Consider the following 25,984-nt stretch of genomic DNA (forward strand, 5'->3'; position numbering starts at 1 on the left):
CCACTTCCAAAGACATGCACCTGGGGATAGGTTGATTGGCAACACTAAATTGACACTAGTGTGTGAATGTGAGTGTGAATGTTGTCTGTCTATCTGTGTTGGCCCTGCGATGAGGTGGCGACTTGTCCAGGGTGTACCCCGCCTTCCGCCCGATTGTAGCTGAGATAGGCACCAGCGCCCCCGCGACCCCAAAGGCAATAAGCGGTAGACAATGGATGGATGGATGGATGGGTTTGTACAGAACGTGGACTGTTTTATAATGTGTTTTGTATTGATCTGCGAGTTGCTCAGCATTTCATTTGTTGAATTGGATTGAAAGTGCCTTATTTTGTTTGTATATTTGATTGTAGCTGAGATAGGCGCCAGCGCCCCCCGCGACCCCAAAAGGGAATAAGCGGTAGAAAATGGATGGGATGGATGGATTTCTTGTTGTTTGTTCAAATAAAAGGGCTTCACGGTGGAAGACGGGTTAGTGCGTCTGCCTCACAATACGAAGGTCCTGAGTAGTCAGGGTTCAATCCCGGGCTCGGGACCTTTCTGTGTGGAATTTGCATGTTCTCCCCGTGAATGCGTGGGTTCCCTCCGGATATTCCGGCTTCCTCCCACTTCCAAAGACATGCACCTGGGGATAGGTTGATTGGCAACACTAAATTGGCCCTAGTGTGTGAATGTGAGTGTTGTCTGTCTATCTGTGTTGGCCCTGCCATGAGGTGGTGACTTGTCCTGGGTGTACCCCGCCTCCCACCCAATTGTAGCTAAGCAAGGCACCAGCGACCTCAAAGGGAATAAGCAGTAGAAATGGATGGGTGGATGTTCAATTAGAAAACAAAAACAAAACACTAAGACACCATCGTTACATATCGAAGGTCTTGGTTGACCTCTAGCGGGATTATTAGAGAACTACAACTACGGTGACGTAATCGGTAAGTACCATTTCATCACTCCAAGGGGGAACCAAGGATCACAGGAGGCTTAAACCGTGAGTTTCTGAACATTTGCAAAATACTCGGACTCATCATAATGTTAATTACTATAAACGTATTATTGTTGGCTTTAAATGAAAGCGAATAATGTACAGAAGCCAGTTGATAATCATTACGGCGAATACACCCCCCCCCCCTGTTGAGAAAATGGCTGATGCTAGTAAGCGAGGCGCCTTTTCTGAGTTCATGTCAAAACACTCGCATGTGTTCTATTGCCTACGTTCGAGATAACTCTGTAACCCGCAGTGAAACACTGACCAGGAACATCCCTCGGCAAGGTCCAACATTTTAACATGTCCTCCAAAAAGAAGCGCACGCCAAATGTTCAAAGCGACAGCTGGGTGGTCATCACAGCAGGTAATGTTAGGCGGCTACGAGCTAGCTACAAGAAAGCTAGCTAGTCGGGTTTAAGTTGGCGTGCTAGTTTCGTCGAGCATTTACCGACATTCTCTAAATGTATTAGAAAGGTTGGAATGTGACGTACCTGACTGTACTTTTGGTGCCTTCAGACTCCGCCATAGACGCACAGGGGAAGGACTGTGACCCAAGTTTTGTGAGACTACGGAATCCTGCAACAGGTACAACTTCCGGTCCGCCCACTAGTGACCAACACACCTGCAACGGTGGCAGAGGGGTTAGTGCGTCTGCCTCACAATACGAAGTTCCTGCAGTCCTGGGTTCAGATGCAGGCTCGGGATCTTTCTGTGTGGAGTTTGCATGTTCTCCCCGTGAATGCGTGGGTTCCCTCCGGGTACTTCGGCTTCCTCCCACTTCCAAAGACATGCACCTGGGGATAGGTTGATTGGCAACACTAAAATTGGCCCTAGTGTGTGAATGTAAGTGTGAATGTTGTCTGTCTATCTGTGTTGGCCCTGCGATGAGGTGGCGACTTGTCCAGGGTGTACCCTGCCTTCCGCCCGATTGTAGCTGAGATAGGCGCCAGCGCCCCCCGCGACCCCGAAAGGGAATAAGCGGTAGAAAATGGATGGATGGATTACAAAAAATAATAAAAAAATAAAATTAACAATGCTTCACATCTCATAAGCTTGATAACACACTGATATAATAAGTCATATTTTGGTTAATTTAATACTTTAAAAAAAATTCAATAATGGATCCCATATTCCAATATATGACACATTATTATCTAGACCAAGGGTCGGCAACCTTTACCACTCAGAGAGCCATTTTGACCCGTTTCACAAAAAAAAGAAGACAATGGTAGCCCCAATCATTCTCGCGAATATCTGCTGGTGGTCATCCAGACAACAATATTAAGGGCGTGCTATGAAGCCATTGTCTTAGACGCCTTCTACAACATGTACAAACTGCTTGGCAGTCCAACAAAATGTTGTATGTGGCTTCCGCAGATACACGTACACGACTGCAAGGCATACTGGGTGATACAGTTTACACTGACGGTTGTTATATAAACAATTTTAACACTTACTAATATGTAACACACTGTGAACCCACACCAAACAAGAATGACAAACACATTTTGGGAGAACATCATCACAGTAACACAACATAAACGCAACACAACAAATACCCGGAATCCTTTGCATCCATGACTTTTCCTGACAATATTTTACACCCGCCCCCAACCCCGCCCACCTCAAACAATGCATGGAGGGGGGTGAGGGGGGTGTTTGGTGCTAGCGGGGTGTATCATTTAGTGAGGAATAGTCATGGATGCAAAGGATTCTGGGTATATGTTGTGTTACTGTGAGGATGTTCTCCCAAAATGTGTTTGGTGTGGGTTCACAGTGTGGTGCATATTAGTAAGAGTGTTAAAGTTGTTAATATCACAACCGTCAGTGTAAACTGTATCACCCAGTATGCCTTGCAGTCGTGTACGTGTATCTGCGAAGCCATATAGTGAAAGGCAGGCGCGATGACATGAATAGTAAACCATCACGGCATGCCCTCAATGTAGTAGTCCGAGAGAAAATCGGAAAATGTTGACCCTAGATGATGTCCGGGAGAGGCACCGAAATCCGGAATCCTCCCGTAACAGTCTGGGGGGGTTGGCGATTATGCAGCTGAGCCGCAAAAGAAATGCCAAAAGAGCCGCATGCGGCTCCAGAGCTGCGGGTTGCTGACCCTTGATCTAGACTAAAAGCAGTTTTTTTCTCCATAGCTTGTGTATACCAGTCAGTATGAGTTGGACTATCAACATTTATCCATTTTTTTAATATTACCTGTTTTGTTATTATGCATATTGAAAGAAACGCATTTTTACTCCTTGATGACACGTTACTAAATTGATGGAGATCCCCAAGAATACAAGTTTGTAACGTCATTGGGATGTTTATATTAAGGAATTTGATTGCTTCTTTTGTTGTTCTTTTGTCATTCGGACATTCCCACAATAAATGAACATTTCTTGTTCATTTATTGTGGGAATGTCAGAGGATAAAAGAGTTATGGCGCGATATTTTTAGGCCATATCGCGATACACGATATATTTCTCGGTATTTTGCCTTAGCCTCGAATGAACACTGGGAACATATAATCACACCAGTATGATGATTCTTTGTGTCTACATTAAAACATTCTTGTTCATACTGCACTAATATAAGCTACTTTTAAACTTTCATGCATAGAAGGAAATCACAACTAAGTCAATTTACCAAAACTGTATTTATTAAAGTTATTAGCAGGTGACTTTTCAAATGATGCTACATATTAGCAGTAATGCTACTTCTGGTAGCATTACAAATTAAAGTTGTCTATTCGACATATTCCCGCTTGAAGCCGAACCACCGCCAGATGATGGACCCCCTGCTGTTTTTTTTGGGAATTAAAGGCCTACTGAAATGAGATTTTCTTATTTAAACTGGGATAGCAGGTCCATTCTATGTGTTATACTTGATCATTTCGCGATATTGCCATATTTTTGCTGAAAGGATTTAGTTGAGAACATCAACGATAAAGTTAGCAACTTTGGGTCACTAATAAAAAAGCCTTGCCTGTACCGAAAGTAGCAGACGATGTGCGCGTCACATCACCGGTTGTGGAGCTCCTCAAATCCTCACATTGTTCACAATCATAGCCACCACCAGCTAGAGCGATTTGGACCGAGAAAGCGACAATTTCCCCATTAATTTGAGCGAGGATGAAGGATTCGTGGATGAGGAAAGTGAGAGTGAAGGACTAGAAAGAAAAAAAAACTAGACGGCAGAGCGAATCAGATGTTATTAGACAAATTTACTAGGATAATTCTGGAAAATCCCTTATCAGCTTATTGTGTTACTAGTGTTTTAGTGAGATTATATGGTCGTACCTGTACAACCTGAAAGTCGGAGGGGTGTGGCGACCGCCAGTGTATCCGAGGGAAGCCACGTTTCTCGACGAGGCGAAGGCAGCAGATGCTTCCTCCACGGTGGAAGCATCCGACGGACGGTGGCGGCCGGTGGGAGGAGGCAAGAGAGTCCGCAGCTGCCTCTTTTGACAGGTGCAGGAGGAACGACGCAAGCTCTCCGCTCATGTCTACGGTAAGAGCCGACTTATTACCGGGAGGTTTCTCACCGAAACCTGCCGGTTGACATGTGGTAGGGAACCATGTTCACTTGACCGCTCTGTTCCATAGTAAAGCTTCACCGTCATCTTTCGGTAATGTAAACAAGGAAACACCGGCTGTGTTTGTGTTGCTAAAGGCGGCCGCAATACATCGCTTCCCACCTACATCTTTCTTCTTTGACGTCTCCATTATCTATTGAACAAATTGCAAAAGATTCAGCAACACAGATGTCCATAATACTGTGGAATTATGTGATGAAAAGAGACGACTTATAGCTGTGAACGGTGCTGGACCAAAATGTCCTCTACGATGCGTGACGTCACGTGCATGCGTCATCATACCGCGATGTATTAGCATGATACTTCCGCGCAAAAATTTAATTTGCAATTTAGTAAACTAAACTGGCCGTATTGGCATGTGTTGCAACGTTAAGATTTCATCATTGATATATAAACTATCAGACTGCGTGGTCAGTAGTAGTGGGTTTCAGTAGGCCTTTAAAAACCTTGAGAATGCTTGGATTTTAATGTTGTGTTTTCAAGGTTTGAAAAATGCTTGAATTTTGGGTGAAGTGCTTGTAAATGCTTGGAAATGTTCATCGTATTTCTCGGAAGGTCTGACTCGATAAGCTAATTATAAAGTGAAAAAGAAAAAAAAGTTTCCTTAAAAATGTTAGCTACACACTTGATCTGTTGGGATTTGCACGAGCCCTTACATTAGGTTGTTGTCATGCAGAGCCATATACATGGCTCTGTGTCGCCCCCAAGAGGACAGTGTTGCATTGGTCCATCATGCCGGGAGGTGTTTGTTTTAATGAACATTGGATGGAAAATTACAAATACAAACTTTGGTTAAAACGTTGACCAAATCCACATTTAACCTGCTGCAAAGTATGCAAAAAGGAAATCCAACATGCTTCGATGTATTTTTTGCTCCATTTTTTTGGTTGGCTACTTCAGTGGTTCTCAAATGGGTGTACGCATACCCCTGGGGGTACTTGAAGGTATGCCAAGGGGTACGTGAGATTTTAAAAAAATATCCAAAAAATATTCAAAAAATAGCAACAATTCAAAAATCCTTTATAAATATATTTATTGAATAATAAAATGTAAGTTCATAAACTGTGACAAAAATACAACAATGTTGACAGCTAGATTTTTTGTGGACATGTTCTTTAAGTATTAATGTTAAAGATCTCTTTTTTTGTGGAGAAATGTTTAGAATTAAGTTCATGAATCCAGATGGATCTCTATTACAATCCCCAAAGAGGGCACTTTAAGTTGATGATTACTTCTATGTGTAGACATCTTTATTTATAATTTAATAATTTTTTTATTTTTCAACAAATTTTTTGTCATTTTAATTTTTTTTTTCCAAATAGTTCAAGAAAGAGCAATATTTTGCCCTGTTATACACCTTAATAAATCAAAAACTGATGACATAGTGCTGTATTTGACTTCCTTATCTCTTTTTTTCATTTAAAAATGCTTTGCTCTGATTAGGAAGTACTTGAATTAAAAAAATGTTTACAGGGGTACATCACTGAAAAAAGGTTGAGAACCACTGGTCTACTTAACTTGTCTGACTACCTCAGTTAAAGTAAACAAATTACATTTTGTCGTTTTGGTTAATTTCACGGCAGCACTTTAGAACAGGGGTTAGTGCATATGTCTCACAATATAAAGGTCCTAAGTAGTCCTGGGTTCAATCCCGGGCTAGGGATCTTTTTGTGTGGAGGTTGCATGTTCTCCCCGTGATTGCGTGGGTTCTCTCCGGGTACTCCGGCTTCCTCCCACCGGCAAAAACATGCACCTGGGGATAGGTTGATTGGCAACACTAAATTGGCCCTAGTGTATGAATGTGAGTGTGAATGTTGTCGGTCTATCTGTGTTGGCCCTGTGATGAGGTGGCGACTTGTACAGGGTGTACCCCGCCTTTCGACCGAATGCAGCTGAGATAGGCTCCAGCAAGTCAAGTTAAATTACCAATGATTGTCACACACACACTAGGTGTGGTGAAGTTTGTCCTCTGCATTTGACCCATCCCCTTGATCACCCCCTGGGAAGTGAGGAGAGCAGTGGGCAGCAGCGGTGCTCCGCCCGGGAATCATTTATTGTGATTTAACCCCCAATTCCTTCAATGTTAGGCTTAGGTTTTAGCAGATTTTCCATATTTTTCCTAAAGACAGTATTTGGTGACCTCAAACAACAAGGCTATGGATTGATTCACACTGGGTTTTGCCTTTTGAAGGGTACTGGAACACTGGAAAATTGATCTTGAAAGCCCTTAAAAAGTGCTTGAATTTTACCACGGAAAAGGTGTACGAACCCTGTATTTATTACCAAAGAACATCAATCCGTTTTCTACCATAAGTCCCTTTCATTAAATACGAATTAAAGTAATTCTGCAAAATCACCCACTTTTAAAACTGCACCAGAGTTTTTTTAATCTTCTGTTTATCTTTGGTCCATGCTTCCTTAAAGTTTAGTGTGAATGAGTGAAGTCACTTATGTTTGGTTTGGCTTACTAACATAGAGGGTTTTCAAAAAAGTACATTTCTGCATCTGGTAATAAAATATTGATGCTATAATGATAGTTAATTGTAGGGATATCCCGATAAACATTTTTGGCCTCTGATCCGATGTGATTTGTAGTCCCAATCAGACACTTTGACAATATATTTATAGAACAAAAAATACATTATAGCGTGTATCTAAATTATCAATCAATCAATCAACGTTTATTTATATAGCCCCAAATCACAAATGTCTCAAAGGACTGCACAAATCATTATGACTACGACATCCTCGGAAGAACCCACAAAATTAAACAATAATGCATTTTTCTAAACTTATCCTATTACTCTTAGAACTTGCTCATATAGTTACAAATCATATGACACATTACATTTTTGTTATTGAATGCTACATACCATTTTTTTAACACAATAAAGTGTCTAGTGCACCATAACTAAACAAAAGCAAAAATTGATATTGGCTCTCATTTAAGTCATTGAGTTTTGCCCGCAAAGCTTTTCTGTATCCAAAAACTTACTCCCTGACTTTGTGAAGAATAATGAAAGAGACCCAAAAAATTATTTTGGAAAAAAAAAAAAAATTATTATCGCCTAACCTTTGACAGCTTCTCTCTTCTTTATCGTCAACTTTCTCGTTTTTTTTTCTTTGTGTTATGTCTCTTCATCCGCACTGCGCTGTCCCCGCCTCCCACATGCACACACAGGTCACATCACCGACAGTGCAATTTACATCACTAGTAGGTGGATCACTCATGTGCACTCTATTGGAAAAATGTTGTGCTTATTTTACTCAGAAAATCAATCATCAACGCAACAAAAGTTAAATCAGTATTTATGTCTATCTAAATTATTTGATTTACTCCATGAATCATTGCAGCCCTACCTGGGACACAGCTGTGGTAAAGATCGACTGTACGTGGTAGGTCATCAGCCGATCACTGATCAATTAAAAAGGCAAATATCGGTATCTCTAATTGTTTGTCTAGATATACAGTACGTATGCACCCTTGATTGATAGGCGACTAGTCCAGAGTAGTCGGTACCAGTAACAAAATGTATTAGATACTTTTCAAAATAAAAGTAACCACAAAATAAAATTAATTGTTGGCTTTATTTTTAAAGATATATTTTTAATAAATTAGATATAGGTTTCTTATTGCACTCAAAGAACCATTTTAGAACACTGAAAAACATGGCATTAAATAACAGTATGCAGTAACATACTGTCATTTTCCAGTGTATTATTTAGTCAAAATTGTAAGGGATAGATTATTAATGTACTAATCTACTATTGTCAGACAAACTTAGGCCTTGTTACCACTGCAGGTAATTTGTCCTGTTCAGGCACTCAGGCAAATCATATTGTTAAAGTAGATTCCCATAGCTGCTGTACAGATTTACTTTAGAAAAGAGAAATGTGGGATACTTCTCTTGTTGCCCTATTTGTATTTGACTTTATTAAATGTTTGGGTAGATTTTTATTTAACAAAACCAGTTTTCTTTTAAGTAATGTAAAAACTTATCAAAACTGTTTATTTATTTTATGGAGGAATGTAGTTAATCATAGAACTGGCATTCAGTGTTATTAAAAAATGTATCAATTTTAAATCGAGAGTCGGTTTGAACAGAGAAGCAATTCTGGATCGAATCGTGTGGTGCTCAAAGATTCACAGCCCTAGTGAACGTAGCCTCATCATTTAAATCGTCTATATCACCCAAACCAACATGTTTTAATGCACCGCTTGCAGGACGACGCTTCAGTGTTTATAGCTTCTCTTGTATAATTATTTTTTCAGCCAAAATACGTCCATTCTCCCTCTCCACACTGTTTCTGCATGTGAGTGCTCTGTGTGTGTGTTGACTCACATGCGCTTCGGCTCATATTACCAGAAATGTCACAATGGCGCGGCATCATTTGCATGGAAAAAAAAGTACCGGTATTTTTCAAAGGCAGTCTAGTACCTTTTTTAATTAATCAGTACCGCGGTGCTCTGTTAGTGGCGGTATACCGGTCAACCCAAGTGAAGAGTATACCTCAAGTTAGCTGGGATAGGCTCCAGCCCACCCACCTGGATACAACAATGAAGTGTTGTCTTCTTCTCATTGCAGATGCTGCCTCTCTGTACTTGCTAGGTGGTGGCGATGGCGTGCTGCAGCTTTATGAGGTCAAAACGTTTGAAGAGGAGTTCCGCTCCTGGTTTGTTGGCCAGACAGTACAGAGAGGTAAGCGTCATTACCCGTAAGACAAACAGTATGTGCACTAATTATTGCTAATTGTTAACCATATTTTTTTACACAGATGGGAGACTTCTTTTTGTTACACCGATGGATCCACTGTACCTTATTTTACCCTATTTGATCAAATCTGGAAAAGAAGTAAGATAATCATCAAGCATATGTCTTCTACATTAAACTACACTCACCAGGCACTATATCAGGTACAACAACACAGTCTGAAGTTATCCAATTAAAGGCTTCAGTGTTGAATGTGTTATTGAGGGAATGGGTGTCAATGACGTTCACTTGCAGGCATGTGAAATGTCTATGAGAAGACGGAAATCCGCGTTTGTAAACATACATTTTTGCGTCAAAATATCACTTTTCGTGTTTTTTAAATGAAATATAAATTAAAAAAAAAACGATCGAAACAACATTTTTTGAAGGCTCGCGTCAGCCGCAGGTACTTGCTTTTCATCTTTCGTAAAGGCCGCCCTGAGTTGCAAGAGGGGAAGACGATCTCAGGAGCACCGAAACAAGCTCCCTGGTTAGCTAATCATCTCGCGGGCTTACTTGTTGTCGCCTACGTTCGCTCTCCGAGCCACAGCGTTGACGACTGTCTACTTTGCTGCTAATCATGTTGGAATGATTACAATCCGAACACTGTTAGGTCCGAGCCAGTTGTAGTTCTGGAGCAGGGGTGTCAAACTCCTTTTAGCTCAGGGGCCAGATGGGTAAAATCATGGCATAATAACTTAAAAATACAATTACAGTACGAAAACTTCAAATTGTTTTCTTTGTTTTATTTTGGCCCAAAATAGAACAAGCACATTCTGAAAATGTACATACATATCACAAACAATCCTCTTGACAAAACACTTCAAGTTCTTTGAAAATTCTGAGGAAAAAATGCAAAAACACTATTAAGAACACAATGAATTTAGACTTAATCTCAGTGTATCTTCAAAGCAATTCAATTTATAAGTCACAGCCTATCTAGGATTGAACAAAAACAAAATAAAACATAAATACAAACTAATCTATGAACCATCTATCTCATTTGTCATTCCCACATATTAATCCTGGGCTAACTCAACAAACCATACAAACTGAGGTAGAACCTATTCAAGAGGGTTGAATTGCTCCCTGCCTTCTAGGCAGCACTGTGTCCATTCATTTTCTACCGCTTATTCCCTTTTGGGGTCGTGGTGGGCACTGGTGCCTATCTCAGCTACAATGTAACGATAGAAAAATAAAAGCTGTGCAATGTGTGAACAATTTCAACAAACCAAAAATAAAATGACTAACAGTATTGCACTAAATCATACTGTTCATTTTCTTTAAGTTTGCACAGTAGACGATCATTTTTACACAACTATATCAATGTGCAGTGTCTCATGCAGCATTTTAGGCCGGGTTGCCAAATGTTTATTTTACTCCTGTTTGTTTTATGTTAGAGCGAGGGAGAGTTGCAGTCCCCACTTTATCTACATCTTTCTTGGTATACTTTTGATTTGCTTGGCAAATAGAATTGCTATTGCAACATCCGGTGGACACATTTAGAGCCGCAGTTTCTTTAATTAAAAAATGCAGCTCAATTTTACACTTAGCAAACTCATCTCGCAGGCCAGATTGCACTTGTTCAGGCCCACGGGCCGTGTGTTTGACATCCCTGTTCAAGGGTATTTATTAGCAGCTAGCAAGAAGGTTTATTTTTGACATGACGAATTGTAAGCAGAAGTCACAACATGGGAGTATATTACTCGAGGGAGTGTAGCTTCACGATAGAGTTGCCAAATGGGAAACAATTTCTTAGTTCTTTGCATGCGTGTTATATAATTTCACATTACATTGTAAATAATAGTAAATAAATAAATGGGTTGTACTTGTATAGCGCTTTTCTACCTTCAAGGTACTCAAAGCGCTTTGACACTACGTCCACATTTACCCATTCACACACACATTCACATACTGATGGAGGGAGCTGCCATGCAAGGCGCCAACCAGCACCCATCAGGAGCAAGGGTGAAGTGTCTTGCTCAGGACACAACGGACGTGACGAGGTTGGTACTAGGTGGGATTTGAACCAGGGACCCTCGGGTTGCGCACGGCCACTCTCCCACTGCGCCACGCCGTCCCTAGTAGTAATGTTAGTTAATTATCTACTCAAAAAACTACAACTGTGTGGTGCATTACATGGGACATGTACTGTTCGTGTCAAAAAGACAGCCAAAAGAGGTTGGTAGATGAAAATAAATCTGAAGGTAAAATACAGTGTACAAATGCACTCAATTGCAGGAAATGTAGTCTTAAATTTCCAAATTTTCTTTTAGTGCTTGCGTGGCAACACTTGATGCTGTTAGAAATGTTCCTCTTTTTTTTTGCCAGTTTTTCTCAAAGGGTGCTCAAATACCTGCACTTAGTGACTCTAATGATAAAAGTTATACTATATTTTTGATGCTGCCTGATGTAATGTCATCTTGAGGTTTACTAAGTGTCTCTAGTGTCCTTCACTCCCCTCGTCTGTTGCCCACCCTCTTAGTCAGCTTGTGAATCACTTCCACCTCCATAAAGACTCCATAAAAGTATCCTTTAATAGTTCTGATGTCCTCTGCTGTGTGTATTTTAAGGGTAAGTTCCAGCCTGTGGCGCAAATGGTGATGGATGAAGACTTTCCTGCATGCACCAAGCTGCTGAGCTGCTCACGCTCTCAAGCCTCCATGCATCACATTGCAGATGAAAAAGGTTGGCAGCGAGTAGCCTCAAACTTGACTAGTATTTAAAATCAGAGGCAATACACTGATTCTTCTTTTTCCAGAGGTAGGAAGTCTTAAGTTTCACCGATACAGTCAGGAAAAAACCATGACTTGGTTAAAGAAAAAGGTACATCATTCTTCCTATATTGGTGTCACGCACTTGTACAGTTAAATTTGGGGATTGATGTGTGGCTACAGGTGGAAAAAACGGTCCCGATGCTGAAGAATAGGAACATCTCTGTGGGGGGTGCCATTAAATCCACCACATACGTTCGAGTAAAGGCCGAGTCGGACTCGAGCAATGGTAACGTCTTCTTATATTGTAACTCAATTCTTTAGTGGTAAAGTCTTACAAATTGAAATTGTGTAACAGTTTGCTGGAAAATAATATGCCCCTTAAGTTGCACCAAACAATCTTTGCTTTGACTTTTTTGTGAGGCCACTATCTCAGAAAGGCGTTACGATAACCATAGAAGAGAGAATTGAAAAAAGCGTTACACAGTGTCCTCTTCAGTTGACATATTGTTTTCGGTTAATTTCTTTTTTTGACAGTTCCACATTTTAGAAAAATAGCTTTGTATACAAAGCATAGTGGACACTGGCTCTAATGAGGATATGACTTACGAGACGATACAGTATTTCAATATTGATGATAAACAAAGGTAAAGAAGAACATCATTTCTGTAGTCTTATTGTAAATATATCTTATTGAGACTCATCTCCCAGGGACTTTAAGTAGTTCTCCCTCTAAACATCCACAGAAAGCATACCATTAAATTAAGTTTTAATACGCCGCAGTTAACTTTTTTTTACATCAGCATGACAGTTAAGAATGTTAAACATTTTCTTGTACAGCTAAGGGTGACAGTTTGACCCTGTAACAACTTAGTCCAATTTCTACTGTTTCCGATACTAAAATTGTACTTCAATTGTACAACCTCAGAGGTTGCATGCACTGAAGTTAGATTATTTAATAGATTCTGTAGTACTCACTTAGCACCAGTAGATGGCGGCAAACTATAGTACTCATTATTTTCCCACCTTATTATGATGACAGTTGTTTGGTCACCTTCACGTTTCAGAGGACTACCTCCGCTATGCACATGGCCTAATATCAGAGTACCTCAGTGAAGAACTGAGTAAAGACCTCCTCCGTCACCTGCAGTATGTCTGCGCACACACACATCCACGCACACACACAAAACACTTGTTCCTGCAAAGTCAATTCCATAAAGAGTCTTGTTTTACAACTACTTCTACTACAGGTTACCAGAGATCACAAGTCCAAAGAAAACTGAGCCACCTTCAAAGGTATGTAATGACTTAAGTGTCAATTACATTAATGCTTTAGGGAATAATCTACATACTTGAAGTCATGGAAGGGCTTAAATACATTTATTGAAAAAAATATTTGCTATTGTACAAATGTTATAATTGTATATATCAACTAAAATATGTATATTGTATTTCTAGTTGGGATAGCAATGTAAATATTGTAATAATAATCTTCATACATACATTGACCGAATTCTAATCACAATGTTGGCAGTGTCAATTAAATGAGGGTGATCGTCGGAGATATTACCATTTAATAAGCAGGCTCTGCTGCATATCAGATCAAACACTTTCAGAACCAGCAGATCACCAACCACAAGGGGGCGACCGAAAGACGGCGGACTCCTGTAAGAGTGAGCGAGAACAAAGGGGGACAGTAGATCAGCCTGTAGCTCCAGAAAATATTAGAAAATATAAATGCATTAATATATCGGTGCCTTCCCCTCCCGTTGAGTGACCCACAGGGTGCTAACCGTGGAACACAACTGCGCGCCTCACTGTTCTCTAGGCACCCACCTGCTTGTTCCCCAAATCCGGAAATGCTCCCAACGTGTACGCCACAGCGAGTTGCACGGCAAAGCAAACAAATGATCGAGTTGCAGAAAGACATTGACTTTTAACAACACATCTCTTGTTTCCTCAACTGCCATAGTTTGCCCGTGAGATGAAGCTAACTATCTAAACAGAGCTCACAGAGCAGCCCACTAGCCACGCACACAAAGCCTTGATGAACAGCTATATAAAGCCAGTTGCCCAAAATACAGACAACCGTAACATCAACCGTACACCGAGTGACCCTGCATCCACCCACCTCTCAAAGACACGCCAAAATAACAGATGTAATTAAGTTATGTTTGGCCAAAGACATGTCTATATATACTTTGAGCAGTACACTGTGTTCCTTGTAGTATGTGTCTTTTGTGAATAATGTTATTTTTGACTTGTTTGCACCTTATGATTGCACTGGCATATTTATTTAACCTTTGTCTTGTGTAAGTTTGTAAAGTTTCATTTTGATTTGGGAGCATAGTTCACATACTTGTTTTAAACAGAAAGTGCATTACAAATATGTTTTACACAACTGCATAATCGTGACTTTTTGTTTTTAGCACTTTTAATGATACAGATGTTAAACGTTGCGTAAATCTGTCTGCCCGTCTGTGACGTCATTGCCATGCATCATCAATCATCAAAACAAGTATGGCAGATACCAGAAGAGAAGTAGACAAATAAGACATTAACAAGCCCCCATGGCGGTGTAGTGTGTGGAAACACACCTCGGATTTCTACAGAATGCAAAACATCCATAGACCAGCATACGCGCGCCGGCAGACGTTTTCTGTTTTTACTTAAGTCACTGTGTTTGTTTCCACTGCCTGCGGAACGTCACTGACATGCCGTTCTACATTCCATAGCTAAATATACGCAGAGCTTCTATTTTTGCCGGATACCGCAACAAATCCGTTAATTTTAGCTAAAATTTGCTAATGTACGACAGGAAGTAATGCACAAACAAAAAAATAACGTACCTGGCTTACTTTCAAAATAAAATACTCTGTCTTCAAGGCGGATTGTATTTTACACTTTGAAAGGTCCTATTGGACATGAAGTTAACTTGTCAAAGGTTTTCAAACTTAATTTCATCTTGTTGACACAAATGGATGAGGACATGCTGATTCTGGAGGTCCAAAAATAAAGAATAATTTACAGACATATTCCGGGCAGCTAAATGGGGACATAGGGGCCTGTGTCAAATATTAGCTGATATGTAGCTCGCCAGGGATGATGTTACTGTTGTATTGTTGCTTGCTGAAAAAAATGAAGTGGTTTATTAAGGTAGGACTGGGTTCATTTGCTTTTGCTCCTCTCGAAGGACAGAATAAACTTTTTGTGGCTCGCTTTATTACTATTTCCCTGATCACGTGATAACACGCGGATTCGTAAGATATCGTAAAAGACGGTGCTTTTTTGCTGCACGACGGAGCCGCAACAGAACGAAGGTGGGGATTGCTGAACGGCAGCGCCCTCCCGCCGTGAAGCTTGTCTGCATCCGTTTCGCATTCATTGGAAATTCGGGGTAAGGCTTTTGTAAAGACTAACATTTTCTTAATAAGTTGCTCACAGATTGTAGGATATGTAAAAGTCAAGTAAATACAATTACATCACGACATATCTCTAGAACAACCTACTAAGGCGCCATGGGATTTCACACAAGGCAGCTCGTCCAAGCACTCGCAGTGTTCCTGATGCAGCATCAGCACAAAGTAGTCCTTTGGTAAATATTACTGCACTGCTGTTTATTAAAATGAGAGTATTAGCAGGTCAACTGCTCATTTAACCTAAAGAGGTTTGGTTAAACCTAATTTGTACAATTAATTTGAAATTCAATTATTTTTATATGGAAAAACAGAAAAAGTTCAACCTGTAGACATGTTGGTTGCACCTTATTTTTGATATTAATATTGTATTATTTTGTGTTGAAAGACAAAAGCAGAAGTAGCAGGTAAATATACTGTTAAATTGTTGGTTACTGTACTTTCTATTGAACGTTTCTTGAAAACTAAAGGTGACAGCGGAAATGGGTTCCTTTTGTTAATTCAACCTTAAGTGTTGGTTGCTCTTTATTAAATAAAAATTTGAATGCATCCGAAATTGTCCATACAATATCCATCATTGATTTATATTTAATTCCCTTACAAGAAGTAACAAGAATATAAGAAATTTCAACTGCAGTGTCCAGTATCTAGTATTTATTCTACAGTCAAACAGGTGAAAATTTGGACTAAAAAGTTACTGAATCGATTGCATCTGACTAAATCGTTTCAGATCGTATCATTCTAATTTAACATACATTCTTCCGGAATTGAATCAAAAAACTGTTGTTAAAAAGAATCATTATACCCCTAAAGTTTGATAGAGAATGGTCCCACATAACGCGGCGTTAGACATAACATATATATACACAGTATATATACATACATATAGTATATATATATATATATATGCATCTACATACATATATACATATGTATTTATATATGCATGCATAGACATATGTGTATACATACACTTATATATATATATATATATATATATATTAAAGGAGAGGTAATTTTTAGTTTTAAATTAATCACAATTCGGAAATGGGGGATTATAAAATCGATTAGTAAACGTCGATAATCGATTTATTTATTGTAATTAGTGTATTGCAGACTGTTTTTAAAATTTGGCTGACTGCAACGATTTACCTCACCGAGAGATCCAAACAGCCCCTTTATCATAGGGCACTTACATTCCAGATTTGCACACGTTTAATAACATAATAAATGTGATGGGGTAATAAATTTAACTGTTTCTTATTACAAATGCACTGTTAATAGAAGTTGCAAGTTATAAACACTTATTTAGTGAAACGAAAATAAAATAAAACTTCATCAATATGCATGAATTAATGATGCATCAATAATCGATTTTTAATTGAGTCGCAGCTCCTGAATCGTGAGTCGCCCAAAGATTCCCACCTTTAATATTTATATGTAAATATATGTATATATATATATTTTTTTATGTACATATGTATGTATGTATATATGTATGTATATGATCATTATATTCCTCTGTAATATACCCTTATCTAAAATAGACAAAAAGTGTTGACTATAGTATGTATCATACTGTATGTGTGTTTCTAAGAAATGTTTTCGTTCTACCAGAAGCGCAAACTGTCCGACAAGCCAGTGGAGGCAGGAGAGGACTACACCAAATTCAACAATGAAGACTTTGTGCGCAAAGTGAGTGTCATCTTGACCTGACAAAAAAAACGGTTGTGTCGTTTGGATTTGGTTACATAACATCTAAGGGTTTTTTCCCTCCGTGGAGACTACTCAGAAAACCTTGAGAGATTGTGTCACTCTTGTTTGTTTGAACTGGAGGCTGGAATAAGTAACAAATGTTTCATTCTCTGCGTGTTTCATCAGCCACCAAAGAAGATGACGGCAGCTCAGAAAAGTCTGGCAAAGGTGGACAAGACTGGGATGAAGACGATGTCGTCCTTCTTCAGCCCTAAAGTCAAAAAATAATGGTTGGTTGCCGTCTTCATGTTTTGTACACGTCACTTTTGTAATAAAGGAAACAAAATGTTTACTGTCTTTACCTGGATAGCTGTAGTCAGAGTTTTTTTTTTACATTTTTTACATCTACTGTAATGCTACACTTGTTCAACATAAAAGATGCCATGTACTGTATCTCACGCAACAAAGTAACATTACATTATGTCCGGGGTTCATTAAAAACCATCAGAAGTCATTAAATGGATTTTGTGAAAATTAAAGGCCTACTGAAACCCACTACTACCGACCACGCAGTCTGATAGTTTATATATCAATGATGAAATATTAACATTGCAACACATGCCAATACTACCGGTTAGTTTATTAAGTTGCAATTTTAAATTTCCCTCAAAGTGTCCTGTTGAAAACGTCGCGGAATGATGACGCTTATGTTGACGCGTGCTTGTGACGTTATTGGTTGTAGCGGACATTTCACGGCTGAAAGTCGTCTGATTTAATCGCATAATTACACAGTATTCTGGCCATCTGTGTTGCTGAATCTTTTGCAATTTGTTCAATTAATAATGGAGACTATAAATAAGAATGCTTTTGGTGGAAAGCGGTGTATTTTGGCCGGCTGTAGCAACACAAACACAGCCGGTGTTTCTTTGTTTGTTGTGAAGCTTTAATATGGAACAGAGCGGTCAAGCAAACATGTTTCTCTACCACATGTCAACCGGCAGGTTTCGGTGAGAAAATTGTGGTAATAAGTCGGCTCTTACCGTAAACATGAGCGGAGCTTGTGTCGTTCTTCCTGCAGCTGTCAGAGGCAGCTGCGACTTTCTTGGCTCCTCCATGGCTTCCCTCAGAGACACTGGTGGTCACAACACCCCTCCGACTTTCAGGTATGACTTTATGATCTCACTAAAACACTAGTAACACAATAAGCAGATAAGGGATTTTACAAAATTATCCTAGTAAATGTGTCTAGTAACATCTGAATCGCTCCCACTGCCCTGTCTTTTTTTTTTTTTTTTCTTCTAGTCCTTTACTGTCACTATCCTCATCTACGAATCTTTCATCCTCGTTCCAATTAATGGGGAAATTGTCGCTTTCTCGGTCAGAATCGCTCGGGCTGCTGGTGTCTATGATTGTAATCAATGTGCGGATGTGAGGAGCCCTCAAACCGGTGACGTCACGCGCACATCGACTTCTACTTCCGGTACAGGAAAGGCTTTTTTATTAGCGACCAAAAGTTGCGAACTTTATCCTCGATGTTCTCTACTAAATCCTTTCAGCAAAAATATGGCAATATCACGAAAATGATCAAGTATGACACATAGAATGGACCTGTTATCCCCGTTTAAATTAGAAAATCTCATTTCAGTAGGCCTTAAATGGCAATAAAATGCATTAAATTCGATGTGCACAGGCATTAAAAATTGTAGTCCGGTGTTCTGTCAAACTGCTGCCCATGAAATTGAGCTACCCAAGGTTACTGAGCATGCCCACGCATGCTGTCAAACAGAATTTGAGTGCCTTTTTTCTAAAAAGTGGTGGAAAAGTCACTTCTGCGCAAAAGGGGACCTTTTAACAGATGATAATCATTCAGGTGGTTGTTTGGGTAAAAGGCATGTTCCTCATCACCTTTCAATTTTTATTTCAAGCTCATTCATTATCATCTAAAGCAGTGCTTCTGAACTGATTTGGCTGCTAGACGCACCATCCCACCTTAATGACCCAAAACACTGCCTTTTTTAACTCAAATATTGTCTAATGTCTATATAAAAATATCAATCAATCAATGTTTACTTATATAGCCCTAAATCACTGGTCTCTCAAAGGGCTGCACAAACCACAACACGAACCACTACGACATCCTCGGTAGGCCCACATAAGGGCGAGGGAAACTCACACCCAGTGGGACTTTAATATACATTAAAGTGCAGTTTGGATTTGAGGTATTGTGGTGCGTAATTACACTGTACTAGAACAAAACATGTGTAATGATCATTTTCAGAAAAAATATGTTTTTGTCCACTATAGGGTTGCACGATGTAGACGATATACATTTGGCCAACGATAAAGCTTTTAAAGGCCTATTGAAACCCACTACTACCGACCACGCAGTCTGATAGTTTATATATCAATGATGAAATATTAACATTGCAACATATGCCAATACGGCCTTTTTAGTTTACTAAATTGTTATTTAAAATTTCCCGCGAAGTGTCGTGTTGAAAATGTCGCGGTATGATGACGCGTGCGTTTGACGTCACTGGTTGTAGCGGACGTTATTTTCCAGCCCGATCCAACCTATAAGTAGTCTGCTTTAATCACATAATTACACAGTATTCTGGACATCTGTGTTGCTGAATCTTTTGCAATTTGTTAAATTAATAATGGAGAAGTCTAAGTAGAAAGATGGAGGTGGGAAGCTTTTAGCCTTTAGCTACAAAAACACAGCCGGTGTTTCCTTGTTTAAAATTCCCGAAGATGAAGCTTTACTATGGATCAGAGCGGTCAAGCGAACATGGATCCCGACTACATGTCAACCGGCAGTTTTCGGTGAGAAAATTGTGGTAATAAATCGCCTCTTACCGGAGACATCAGCGGAGCTTCCGTCCTGCTGCAGCTGCCATGACTTCCCTCAGAGAGTTTGGCGTCAAAACACCCGTGGCCACACCCCTCCGACTTTCAGGTACTAGTTAACTCACTAAAACACTAGCAACACAATAGGCAGATAAGGGATTTTCCAGAATTATCCTAGTAAATGTGTCTAATAACATCTGAATCTCTCCCCCTGCAATCGCCTTTTTATTTTATTTTTCTAGTCCTTCACTCTAAATTTCCTCATCCACGAATCTTTCATCCTCGCTCAAATTAATGGGGACATTGTCGCTTTCTCGGTCCGAATAGCTCTAGCTTCTGCTGGCTATGATTGTAAACTATGTGAGGATGTGAGGATCCCTACAACCCGTGACGTCACGCGCACATCGTCTGCTACTTCCGGTAAAGGCAAGGCTTTTTTATTAGCGACCAAAAAGTTGCGGACTTTATCGTCGACGTTCTCTACTAAATCCTTTCAGCAAAAATATGGCGATATCGAGAAATGATCAAGTATGACACATAGAATGGACCTGCTATCCCCGTTTGAATAAGAACATTTCATTTCAGTAGGCCTTTAACGCTAGTGAATAAATTATATTTATGTAGCGCTTTTCTTTAGAGACTCCCAGTGAAACCCATTATCTACATCTTTAATCTACATTTAAATTAGTGTGGGTGTAACTGGAAGCAGGTAGGTAAAGTGTCCTGCCCAAGGACACAACGGCTGTGACTCGGATGGCAGAAACTGTAACCCTCAAGTTGTTGGCACGGCCCCTATCGTCTGATGCTGTTGACACATTTCCGCCGTGTTCCGCAAATTTGACAGGGACAACAACCGCGTCTTTACTGCACAGTAGCATTCTCGCTAGTGGCTAACGTTCCTCCACAGTGCAAAGCTGCTTCTGAAAGAGCAATCCTTGCCTCCATGGCGGCAAAATAAATACATTTTAACTAAAGGATGAGGAATAGTTATACATGCTACACTACAAGGCTAGGGCTCTTGAATGTGAATAAATGTGGGTAAAATTTATACAAATGTCGACAGTAATGATACCAATTATAGTACAGTATCAGTATATGGTCGATACTACAGCGGTTGGTTGGATCGATTTTTTTTATTATCAAAAAATCCCCCAAACCGCTCAAACAACCCTAGCCCCTATCCCTAGTCCACAAAATTAAATTGATTGAACAAGAAGTGTTTTTCAGTACATGAAATATCTGAGGAGTCAAATCAGACCACCAAGACCCAGATGGGAAAAATCTGGTTGCTCTGATTTAACTCTACGGATGTTCAAAAAGAGCAATTTAAAATGAATTAAAAATACAGGTACAGATTTACCGGTAAGTAGATTTAATATTAACAGGAGGGCTGTTCCTCCTGTAGACCATCTTCTAGCCTTGTCCGGTATTTGGCATTTTGACGTATATCGTATTGGCCTTTTTATTTTATTTTTACAACTACAGAACAACAACAGCAGATACAATACACACACATGATATCAGTATTTAGTATTGAATAAATAATTAGTTAAGTAGCTAGTTATGACAGTTGCTACACCGACAACATGTCTCCTCTGCTTCCTCTGCCCCAAAAAGAGCGCCTGACATTCAATCAAATAACGCGAGAGAGATAGATGGACACAAAGACGACAGAAAAGATATATACTTATTATATAAGTCAAGTAGAGCAGGCAGCAGCTCACACATTCTCTTACTTTCTGTAATAATCAGGAAGAATTGTCAGCCAATCAGCTACGTGAAATAGCTTAGCATTTTTTTTATTTAAATGTTTATAATATTTCAAGGTAAATTAACCACAACATTGGTGCCACATAAAACATTATGTCGCTACTGCTCTGACATTTCCTCAAAGAAATATGTTTGAAGAGAACTCAAACCCTTGTCCAGCTGAAGTATACTATTCATGTTTACATTTTACTGCGGAATTAATACTGACACCAAATACCGGTTATCGGCCTCTTTGACTACTAATAATTGGTATTGGCACTGAAAAAAAGAAAGAACCACCGATGTAATGGAAAAACAAGAACACAGTTGATATTGAAAAATATCCAGCGGTGGATGGTTGAGGTTGTGAAAGGTGAGATGGGTGCACACAAAAATATTTTCTTCCCTGTCAGGATGCGCTGTATGTATTCAAGGCTATGCGTTGTTCTCATTGTAGCACGGTCCAATACCATTCAATCAATCAATCAATCAATGTTTATTTATATAGCCCCAAATCACAAATGTCTCAAAGGACTGCACAAATCATTACGACTACAACATCCTCGGAAGAACCCACAAAAGGGCAAGGAAAACTCACACCCAGTGGGCAGGGAGAATTCACATTCAGTGGGACGCCAGCGACAATGCTGACTATGAGAAACCTTGGAGAGGACCTCAGATGTGGGCAACCCCCCCCCCCTCTAGGGGACCGAAAGCAATGGATGTCGAGCGGGTCTAACATGATACTGTGAAAGTTCAATCCATAGTGGCTCCAAGACAGCAGTGAGAGTCCCGTCCACAGGAAACCATCTCAAGCGGATCAGCAGCGTAGAGATGTCCCCAACCGATACAGGCGAGCGGTCCATCCTGGGTCCCGACGAGCGGTCCATCCTGGGTCTCGACTCTGGACAGCCAGTACTTCATCCATGGTCATCGGACCGGACCCCCTCCACAAGGGAGGGGGGGACATAGGAGAAAGAAAAGAAGCGGCAGATCAACTGGTCTAAAAAGGAGGTCTATTTAAAGGCTAGAGTATACAGATGAGTTTTAAGATGAGACTTAAATGCTTCTACTGAGGTAGCATCTCGAACTGTTACCGGGAGGGCATTCCAGAGTACTGGAGCCCGAACGGAAAACGCTCTATAGCCCGCAGACTTTTTTTGAGCTCTAGGAATCACTAATAAGCCGGAGTCTTTTGAACGCAGATTTCTTGCCGGGACATACGGTACAATACAATCGGCAAGATAGGCTGGAGCTAGACCGTGTAGTATTTTATACGTAAGTAGTAAAACCTTAAAGTCACATCTTAAGTGCACAGGAAGCCAGTGCAGGTGAGCCAGTACAGGCGTAATATGATCAAACTTTCTTGTTCTTGTCAAAAGTCTAGCAGCCGCATTTTGTACCAACTGTAATCTTTTAATGCTAGACATTGGGAGACCCGAAAATAATACGTTACAGTAATCGAGACGAGACGTAACAAACGCATGGATAATGATCTCGGCGTCTTTAGTGGACAAAATGGAGCGAATTTTAGCGATATTACGGAGATGAAAGAAGGCCGTTTTAGTAACGCTTTTAATGTGTGACTCAAAGGAGAGAGTTGGGTCGAAGATAATACCCAGATTTTTTACAGAGTCACCTTGTTTTATTATTTGGTTGTCAAATGTTAAAGTTGTATTATTAAATAGAGGTCGGTGTCTAGCAGGACCGATAATCAGCATTTCCGTTTTTTTGGCATTAAGTTGCAAAAAGTTAGCGGACATCCATTGTTTAATTTCATTAAGACACGCCTCCAGCTGACTACAGTCCGGCGTGTTGGTCAGCTTTAGGGGCATGTAAAGTTGGGTGTCATCAGCATAACAGTGAAAGCTAATACCGTATTTGCGTATGACGTCACCTAGCGGCAGCATGTAGATGCTGAAGAGTACAGGGCCAAGGACCGAACCCTGGGGAACTCCACACGTTACCTTAACATAGTCCGAGGTCACACTGTTATAGGAGACGCACTGCATCCTATCAGTAAGATAAGAGTTAAACCATGACAGGGCTGAGTCTGAAATACCAATTCGTATTTTGATACGCTCTAATAAAATATTATGATCGACGGTATCGAAAGCAGCGCTAAGATCGAGGAGCAGCAACATAGATGACGCATCAGAGTCCATCGTTAGCAATAGATCATTAGTCAGTTTTGCGAGGGCTGTCTCAGTCGAGTGATTTGCCCTGAAACCGGATTGAAAGGTTTCACATAGATTGTTAAACGCTAAGTGCTCATTTAGCTGCTCTGCAACAATTTTTTCGAGGATTTTTGAAATAAAGGGAAGGTGAGACACCGGTCGGTAGTTTACCATGAGGTCTGGATCGAGGTTAGGTCTTTTAAGGAGAGGATGAATAACCGCTTTTTTGAATGCAACGGGAACAGTGCCCGAGGAAAGTGATAAGTTTATAATATTTAGCACTGATGGACCTAATAATACAAAAAGCTCCTTGATAAGTTTCCCAGGAAGTGGGTCAAGTAAACATGTTGTTTGTTTTATTCCATTTACACGTTGTAACAATCCTTCTAATGTTATTTCATCAAAACGAGAGAAACTATTTTGGATATTTGCAGTATCCGCCGTATATACAATCGTATCTGTGTTACTATAACCCCATTGACCTTGTTGGTGGGGGTCCTTTTATTCCAGCAACTCCAAGATCTTTTCACACAAGTAAGAGTTTGAGATTTACTAGTATTTTCCCCCCAAATACAAAGGACAAAATGCATGGATGACATATTAAGTAGTTCGAATGAAATATTTTTTTTCTTTGACATTAACGGGTGAAAGAACCTGTTCAAGCTGCCCTTGAAGTCTTTTGGTAAAGTTACAGTAGGACTGGAAAATATTCTTGCCTTCCAGTCAGTCTTAACTGCTGAAGGACATTGATGTCCCTTGCCTTTTATGTCGCACACTCGAAATTCCATCAAAAACGCAGCAATCCAGAAACTTTCAATAAAAGGCTCGATTGAATGTAAAAATCAATCATAATATCTTTCATGTACGCTCATCGATTTTTTAACACTTCATTCGGCACAGAGTCTAATACGGTGGAGTACTAGAGATAATAGATCTTAGTGGCTGGCTTGTGAAAAATTGAGCGGGTCTCCAAAATTCCAATGCAATGCCAGATTTGAATTAAAGAGTTCCAATTGATTATGACGGTGGTTCCAGTATCATGCTTTACAGCCGGGGCTCTTAACCTTTTTGACCTCAGGCCAGTTTAACAGGATAAGCCTTGTCAAATGATATAAAACCATACTTCAAAGCCTGGTAAAAGAATTGCCTTGCAGCACCCTTGTTCCCTTCAAGAAATATTCGACAAGACCGTGAGGAAGCAGGGTCTTAAAATCTCCCGTGACCCACACCACATACTTCATAGTGAAATTGTGTTGATGCAAATGGTAAACGGTACAGTACAGCAACATACAAACTCAACTGGTATATACTGTATTTTCCTTTGTCCCACTGGCAATCAAAGCACTTAACAACAGAAAACTACTGCAATAATGAGTGCAATATTGAGATAGTGTAATACAGGATGGGTGCAATACGGGGGCAGTGTAATGTGTGATCTCGTACTAACTAATATACCTGTGCACTGTTCACTGTCGTCACTGTATTGTCGAAGGAACTGTACGTATGTACAACGCTGTGTCTTGATGTCCGAGACAAATTTCTCCTCGGCGACATTAAAGCTAATTATTATTATTATTAATCACAAATGTTATTCTCAAGGCCAAGGTCAGGCTGACAAGAATATAATCAACTAGTCTGCAAAAAAAAAAAAGGTAATGTAAAATAGATTCACATGCAATCCAAGGGCATTCAATCCATCGCAAAACATCTTCGAAGACAACGGTCCAGTTGCGATTGATTGAACGCCCTGAGATGACAATGACCTACCTGGTTGAATGAGAACATTCATAGACACATTTACATACAATTACACAGTGCTAATTTAAATGACTTCTAATTCAATCAATAGTAAATAATAATATTAATGTTTCGTAAATAAGCAGTCAAAAAAGTTAATGTGCAAAATGAAAATACAGACTTCCTCTGTTTGTTTGATATTGTCAATACTACCACAGGTGGTAAAAAAAGGTGGTAACACTTTAGTATGGGGAACAAATTCACTATTAATTAGTTGCTTATCAACATGCAAATTAGTAACATTGGCTCTTAATTAGTCATCATTAA

The 25,984-nt window shown here is 39.8% G+C and overlaps 1 protein-coding gene across 1 annotated transcript; it reads left to right on the forward strand.

Moving 5' to 3' along the window:
• Positions 1 to 1,130: 1,130 nt before the first annotated feature.
• Positions 1,131 to 17,511, forward strand: rnaseh2b (ribonuclease H2, subunit B). The gene is made up of 11 exons (XM_061879354.1): positions 1,131 to 1,340; positions 1,493 to 1,561; positions 9,155 to 9,268; positions 9,345 to 9,421; positions 11,893 to 12,007; positions 12,081 to 12,145; positions 12,217 to 12,322; positions 13,101 to 13,182; positions 13,284 to 13,329; positions 17,067 to 17,144; positions 17,331 to 17,511. Exons 1-11 carry the CDS (start codon positions 1,277 to 1,279, stop codon positions 17,430 to 17,432), a joined length of 918 nt encoding a protein of 305 aa, XP_061735338.1. The 5' UTR covers positions 1,131 to 1,276; the 3' UTR covers positions 17,433 to 17,511.
• Positions 17,512 to 25,984: the final 8,473 nt, after the last annotated feature.

Source organism: Nerophis ophidion, linkage group LG19, assembly GCF_033978795.1.
Source record: "Nerophis ophidion isolate RoL-2023_Sa linkage group LG19, RoL_Noph_v1.0, whole genome shotgun sequence".
Taxonomy (NCBI): Eukaryota; Metazoa; Chordata; class Actinopteri; order Syngnathiformes; family Syngnathidae; genus Nerophis; species Nerophis ophidion.